The 7,790-nt window shown below is 47.8% G+C and overlaps 1 protein-coding gene across 1 annotated transcript; it reads right to left on the reverse strand.

The window, feature by feature from the left end:
• Positions 1-67: 67 nt before the first annotated feature.
• Positions 68-7,512, reverse strand: BRI3BP (BRI3 binding protein). Its single transcript, XM_059863093.1, has 3 exons — positions 7,295-7,512; positions 6,359-6,461; positions 68-5,116 (listed from the first exon to the last, which is right to left on the reverse strand). The coding sequence occupies exons 1-3, from the start codon at positions 7,496-7,498 to the stop codon at positions 4,698-4,700; spliced, it is 726 nt and encodes a 241-aa protein (XP_059719076.1). The 5' UTR covers positions 7,499-7,512; the 3' UTR covers positions 68-4,697.
• Positions 7,513-7,790: the final 278 nt, after the last annotated feature.

Genomic DNA, 7,790 nt, shown 5'->3' on the forward strand with positions numbered 1-7,790 from the left:
CCCTCCCCTTCCCTCCCATTCCATCCATCCCACCCCACCCCTCAGAGCCTCAGCAGGCACTCGCAGCTCAGTGCAAAGTCTCAGTAAACATTTATTCGAAGCTTTGCCACAATACCTTAAGTTGATTTGTGAAACTGGTCTACAAATACTGAACTACGGAGTACATGGTTTGGATGGTCCAATAAAGGAATAAATAAAGGCATGTAAAGCTCTGTAAAAAATAAGTCTGGTACAGTTGTAACTACTTAACAGTGTTACCAGCAGGATCTCGTATGTGTCTAGGATCAGAAGTGAACACACGGCATCTCTTCAGACCAAATCATTTTTACATAAACAATTGTACAAACTTAAACACTGTAATCATGAAACCTGATGTACAAAACAGGATGTGAAATCACTACCATCAGTGCCAACAACAAGTGCTACCACAGCAAATAGAACTTCTGAATAAAAGGAAAAGATCGGTTTTTACATGTGCTGTCATCACAGGTCGATGGAATTATCCAAAAAGTTTAAAATACATGCGGATACAATAAAACCTTTTATTTTCCAACCCAGACAAAGAGAACTCATGGTCACTTAACGCCATTAGCTGCCAAATACGGATCAGTAGGTGAGGCAAACCACACTTAAACACTTCTACACCACCGAAGAGCTAAGGTTGATACTGGTCTATTTCCACACCGACGATGCAACGAGCCTTGAGAAGCAAACCACGAAGTGAAGGAGGCGCTAGAAGCACAGCACTGAGCCACACCAGGTTTGTACACTGCACTCTGACACCCAAAAACCACTGGGAAAGCATCACATTCCACAGGACACATCGGGTATCTACAGCTGTGTGCGTCCAGAGGAGCCGCCCTGCCTGAGAGGGAAGAGCCCTGCAGGATTGCAAAGGCTGGGTCCCAGAGCAGGCAGCTGAAAACCTTCAGGAATGGGAAAAGCACTGCAGGATTGCAAAGGCTGGGTCCCAGAGCAGGCAGGTGAAATTCCTCAAGAACAGGTAGAACCCTGCAGGATTGCAAAGGCTGGGTCCCAGAGCAGGCAGCTGAAAACCTTCAGGAATGGGAAGAGCACTGCAGGATTGCAAAGGCTGGGTCCCAGAGCAGGCAGGTGAAAACCTTCAGGAATGGGAAGAGCACTGCAGGATTGCAAAGGCTGGGTCCCAGAGCAGGCAGCTGAAAACCTTTGGGAATGGCAAGAACCCTGCAGGATTGCAAAGGCTGGGTCCCAGAGCAGGCAGGTGAAAACCTTCAGGGATGGGAAAAGCACTGCAGGATTGCAAAGGCTGGGTCCCAGAGCAGGCAGCTGAAAACCTTCAGGAATGGGAAGAGCACTGCAGGATTGCAAAGGCTGGGTCCCAGAGCAGGCAGGTGAAATTCCTCAAGAACAGGCAGAACCCTGCAGGATGGCAAAGGCTGGGTCCCAGAGCAGGCAGCTGAAAACCTTCAGGAATGGGAAGAGCACTGCAGGATTGCAAAGGCTGGGTCCCAGAGCAGGCAGGTGAAATTCCTCAAGAACAGGCAGAACCCTGCAGGATGGCAAAGGCTGGGTCCCAGAGCAGGCAGGTGAGTTCCCAATCCCAGCAGCCAGAGCCCATCCTCAGCACTTGTGCCAGCTGCTCACACAGGGATGGGTTCTCCAGCAGCCACAGGAAGGTGCAGGAGCAGGATGTGTCCTGCAGGAGCAGCCAGGTGGGGCTGTCCCTGTGTCACCTGAGCCCTGGCAGCAGCTCCCAGCAGGGCACCATGGGCGTGGCTGTGGCAGAGCAAAAAGCTGAAGCCACCAGCGCTGTCCCGTGCCATCCCTGCCCTGGGCAGGTGTCACTGCTGAGGGCTGCCCCAGTGCCACCCCTGCAGGTGTCACCTGCCAGGGTTTGCCCACAGGTGACACAGAGCCCTGGCTGTCTCTGAGATGCTCTGTGGGATACAAAAGCAGCCCAGCCACTGGCACGGGTTTCTAGAAAACAGCAAAAACCTCCATGGATAAACTAGATGGCCCAGTATGGAAAATACTTGTAAAAGGTATTTACAAAAGTTGAAAGAGATTAAATACAATAATACCACATTCATGTCCCCAAAAGCGCTTTCACCACAGTGCATGTTTAAAAATACAGAGCATTTTTAAAGTATATATTTATATATGTATATATATATTTATATTGAAGATTAGATTGTGCTTTAAAAAAATCATTACTTCTGAATTTGACTAACGTGAAAACTGAGTGCTGGGAAAAATACTGATTAAAAATACCCAATTTTATATATACTGCTTTTCACATAACATTTTGCTATACATGGGATGCAAGTAAATATAAAAATACCATTTTTCAAGCAGCAGGGTGATCGAAATAAAGAGTACTAATATAGGAGGGCTGATTTTACAAAAGTAAGATAAATGATTAAAGTGAGACAGGGAGAAACTATAATCCAAATTAACTTTTATATAATACTTTCAAAGAAATCTTTATCATAGACAACTCTTAATATATAAATGTTCAGTATTTTTAACTTTAACGTTAAATATGGATTACACAAAATACAATCTATGCAAACTGACCCATGCACATTGTCCTAAGAAGGCGATGGAGCCGCTGACACGAGCAAGGTTTGCAAACTTTGGTCCTCAGGTCTCACATTTGGCAAAACACATCAAGACCTGACAAGCTTTACTAGTCAATTCCTAATTTCTAGGTTGGTGTTTTAGCCCAGTCCTCTGTGCACAACAGCAGGGAGAACTGAGTCTACAGGGAAGACTCTGTAATACTATGGAAAATGAGCTGAAAAAAGGAATTTACTGTCATTCACATTTTCAGCTTGACAAAATGGACTATTTGCTGCCATAGTCCCTATGTGATCACAGGAACGATTTTAAGTTGTGACAATCAGTTAGTTAGCAACTTTAAACCATCTACTTGTTAATGAATGGGGTGCAGGGGGATTTACAGGTGACATAAAAAATTAAAATGCATTCCAACCGTGCCAAGTGCATATGAACTTCAACCGTGTTGAACCAAAGTGATCACCAGGAGTCAAGGCCTTTAACATGGATTTAAAAATAACCCCCATGGAAATGCCACACACAGACCCAAAGAGGTTTAGGCAAGTAACACACACATTCCAAGAAGAACATTAAACTTCAGCATAAGGAGAAAAATAAATTCGCCCCACAGTTACATTCAGTTAAGCATCACATCCAGAAGCTTTGCCCAGTGGAAGAACAAGCTGTGCTCAGCTGCCCCAGCCTGTCCCACTGGAGCTGGCACTGGCAGGCACACCTGGGGAACCTCCTCCTCCTGGTTCCCCTGCTTTGTAGCCAGGCCCCATCCCAGACCAATTTTTGTTGCGCTTTTTGATGCAGCTGTTCGTTTGGACCCTGTGGAACATGGAATGCTCCAGCTGTGCTCCATCCTACCCCTGGTGGTCTCAGAACTGTGCTCATCACTAGGGGTAGGTGCTTCCCCTCCCTCCTCACATCTGTGTCCTTGGATGCTGCTGTTTCCAGGTGAAACCACCTTCCAGGCTTCCTTCCCTGAGGTTCCCTTTGTTTCAGTAAACCAGCACAGCCAGTGATGCCCTACCAAGTAAGAAACACAGAAATCCTGCAAAATAAAATTGCTCCAAAGCTCCACTGCTTTGAAAGAGAACCGTTTCCTACACCCTCCTCCTAAAGGTGACTGCTTTTCCCAAAACCTAATGAGGACATAGACTTCAAGCAAAAAGCTCCTATAAAACTATTGTAATTTTAGAAAAAAATCCAGATCTTCCTGAAGATAATTTATTGCCGCTGATTGGTCCTGAGAAAGCTTTAAGCAACAAGACATTTGCACGTGTTTTAACTGCTGCCTTTTCTGAGAAGGTACGTGGGTCCTGAGATTAAAAACCATGTTTTACTCTATGCACTTAAGCTTGGAAAACGCTTCACTGTGCTGATCAAATATGAATTACAATTTGTCACGCTACATCTTCCTTCTGTGCCAATTTATTAAAGCAGATTTCTTTCCAGACACTAACAAATTAAAGTTCTCGGGATGAAATGCAATGGTAAAATGCCACACGTGTGCTTCCTCACATTGGACTGGCATTTAAGGACCTCAGATCTTCCTTCTCCCTCATTTCCCACCTCTTGTTAAAAGCTATGGTGTGAATTTTTTGGCCTGGATACCAGAAAATTCCTCATCTGATACTCTATGAAAGGCAACTTCAAGGCAATGAAATAAGCCAACCAAAACACAAAAACATTCACAACTCTGAAGAAAAAATATGGACCCACAGCAGTTACTTCTCAATGGAAGTGCTTGGTAGCTTGAGATTTTTTTTTTTCTTTTTAACTGTTAAAGTGTCAAATTTGCATATGTTTAACTCAATTTCAATATCTGAAAGACTACTCAATTTGCTTTTATAAAAACTTTACAAAAGATGTTTTTAAATGCTTGTAAAAGTAAGCGTTTATCTACTGAGAAAATTCTAGTACTGGATAAAACTCTGAATATACAGCTGAATTTTGTAAATGTTTTTTCTTTCTCCTAGAAGTCTAACAGCTGAGTGTTTAACCTAGATAAATTAGTCTTAGACATGATGAAAAGTTAGAACTTTGCACACTTTTTACCATGTGATGTTTTGTTGCTTTGTAACTTCGGATGAGACAGTGCTTAGGATTTTTCCAGAGCTGGTGTACAGTGGTCAGCGGGGGCCGGCTCATTGCTCACTGCCCCTATCCAGGTTCTCAATCACCCTGGAAAGGCGGATATTCAGCAGTCTGATCTGACTATCCAGGTGGTCCATCTTCTCCTCCAGGCTGCTGTTGCTGTTCCTCCTCCAGTAAAACCCAACTGGCCCCGTCATGAAGTAGACGGCCACGACGAAGCAGAGGGGCAGCACGGCGTGCTCCGGGTCACCCTCATACTTCTGCAGGATGTACACACAGGACAGGGTGAACAGGGCCACCCTGGCGATCCAGAAGAAGCGGCCAAACAGCATGTGCAGGAGATAGAAGAAGAATCCAAGGAAGAGAGATAAAAACCAATAGGCCAGTAAAATGGCACCGATCAGCAGGAGGGCGCGGGTCGGGTTGTTGGCAATGGCTGCTGGGCTGAAATAATGAGTCAGGTTGGAGGCTGAAAAACAAAGGGAAATGTACAGGATGTTAATGAGAGTGGGCTGAAGGTGCACGGGGCAAAAACACAGGCACAGCTTCAAAGGGCCAAACCCCCACAGCAGTGGGGCAAAAACATGAGCCCAGCTCCACCCCCACAGCAATGGGGCAAAAACACAAGCACAGCTTCAAAGGGCCAAACCCCCACAGCACTGGGGCAAAAACATGAGCACAGCTCCACCCCACAGCAATGGGGCAAAAACACAGAGCACAGCTCCAAAGGGTCAAACCCCCACAGCAATGGGGCAAAAACATGAGCACAGCTCCACCCCACAGCAGTGGGGCAAAAGCATGAGCCCAGCTCCACCCCCACAGCAATGGGGCAAAAACATGAGCACAGCTCCAAAGGGTCAAACCCCCACACCAATGGGGCAAAAACATGAGCACAGCTCCACCCCACAGCAGTGGGGCAAAAACATGAGAACAGTTCCACCCCACAGCAGTGGGGCAAAAACATGAGCACAGCTCCACCCCACAGCAGTAGGGCAAAAACATGAGCCCAGCTCCACCCCACAGCAATGGAGTAAAAACATGAGAACAGCTCCACCCCACAGCAATGGGGCAAAAACACAGAGCACAGCTCCAAAGAGCCAAACCCCCACAGCAACAGGGCAAAAACACGAGCACAGCTCCAAAAAGGTCAAATCCCCACAGCACTGGGGTCACAGCACTGCTTTCTAAAGTAAAGGGTAAAACTGGTTCACCTATTTCTGGATGAACCTTCTTCACATCACTGGCTCGGCTCCAAGGATTCAACTGAATTCATTCCAGGAAAGGTACTAAAGGCTCTTTAAAGACAAACCACTCTAGAGCCTGAGGTCAAAACTCATACTGGGGCTACAGATCCTGCTTTGTAGAAGCGACATTCTAAAGGCTCTCAAGTGCATCTTTCCTTTCTGTAGTCCTCATTGATTTCCCTGCACTGTTCCTGGCTGTGTGAAGCCATTTAATGATGACACCAAGGAACCAACCGTGCCTGGTAATTCATTCTACACATCCTGTAGACACACATACAGAAATGGAATGGCGGGGTTCAGTCTTCTTGTTTGAAAATACTAAGAGGGAAATCAGAGCCATGTGAAGCAGAGAAACACACCATTGATGGATGTTTAAGCAGCATGATAAAATGTAACTGTTTTCCCATTTGCTTGTAAACACTGATACAGGCTGAGACAGTTCAAGGGTGAGCAGGCATCACACTTACCATCAATTCCAAGAACATCTAACAAATCAGTCCATATTCTCCAGAATGTGTCCATTAATACATCCACCCCATTCACAAACCTCTCTGTCAACCTCGAGAAAAACTGAGAAATAAAATTGAAAATTAAAAAAATCCTCAATTCCTAAAGTAACACTTTGAGACTTATTCGTCATGAGTAGAATTTTAATTCATTAAGCAAGAATTGCAGATTATTTTGTAGTCCCCATGGGAAAAATTGTAAATCTGAATTTTTTTTTTTTTAACTCTGCGAATCATGAATTTATGCGTTGCAATTATCTTTATTGTAGGTATTTTGGCATGTAAATGTATACATTGGCAGGATTTTAAAATGCACTTTATTGGCTTTACTATCGTTTTGAAGATTAGAGAAAACACTATTACCAACAACTGGCAAAGCAAACCAAAGAATTCCTTTCATCAAGCAACTGAGAGATGTCCCCAGCATCACACGCGAATGTCTCAGGTGTACTGAGAGGTCAATCCAACAGAATTTCTTGCAGCCTGAGGACAGCAGGCACAGAGGAATGCACGCCTGCTTCCCTGCCAGTTCCGCTGGCCCCACGAGCACAGGATGCTCTGCTGCTGCAGCCAGAGCGGATTTCAGCCCAGGGCTCCTCACCCAGCGGCTCGGCCGCCTCCCCACCTTCACACCACCTTTATTTAAGCCTTTAGCTGCTGTTTCCCCCGGTTTCCTGCAAGCCCGGCCTCCGTTCTTCCCCCCACAGCAGCGCTCCGGCCGTTCCGCCGCCTCGCACCGGGACGAGGCCACGGCCGGTCCCGCACCGAGCCGGGCGATGGGGACGCGGGGCTGCGGCCGCAGAGCCGCCCGGTGACCGCCGGAGCAGCGAGGCGAACGGGAGGGAGAAGAAGCGAAGGAGACGGAGGGGAGAGGGGGGGCGGCGAGCAGCACCTCACCTTCTGCAGGGCCCGCACGTTGTCCTCGCCGAAGAGGCCGCTGACGCCCTGGTAGAGGCCGCTGGCGGCGCGGCGCAGGCTGTTCTGGCGGTCGGCCCCGCGGCTCCGCGCAGCCCGAGCGCCGGGCCCCGCCGCGCCGAGCAGCAGCAGCAGCAGCAGCAGCAGCAGCGGCCCCCGGAGCTGCACCCGCCGCGCCGCCGCCATGGCCGCCCCGCCGCGCCGCGCCCGCCGCCGCAGCGCCGCCCGCCGGCCCCGCGCCGCAAGTGCGGCCGCACGGGCGGGGCTCCCGCGGCGGGAGGAGATCACGGGGAAAGCGGCGGGGATGGGCACGGAACGGCCGGGGAGCGGCACGGCGGGGCTGTGGGAAATGCGTGTTTCATGATTGGCTTTTGGCAAATGTTAAAGTGAATGTTATACGTGTTGTGTTAGAAAGCGATGCTGTGTTGATTCTCTTCAGTAGTGTGGTAGATATAGTTTTAGGTTATAACAAAATGTT

Source organism: Haemorhous mexicanus, chromosome 19 (genome assembly GCF_027477595.1).
Source record: "Haemorhous mexicanus isolate bHaeMex1 chromosome 19, bHaeMex1.pri, whole genome shotgun sequence".
NCBI lineage: Eukaryota > Metazoa > Chordata > Aves > Passeriformes > Fringillidae > Haemorhous > Haemorhous mexicanus.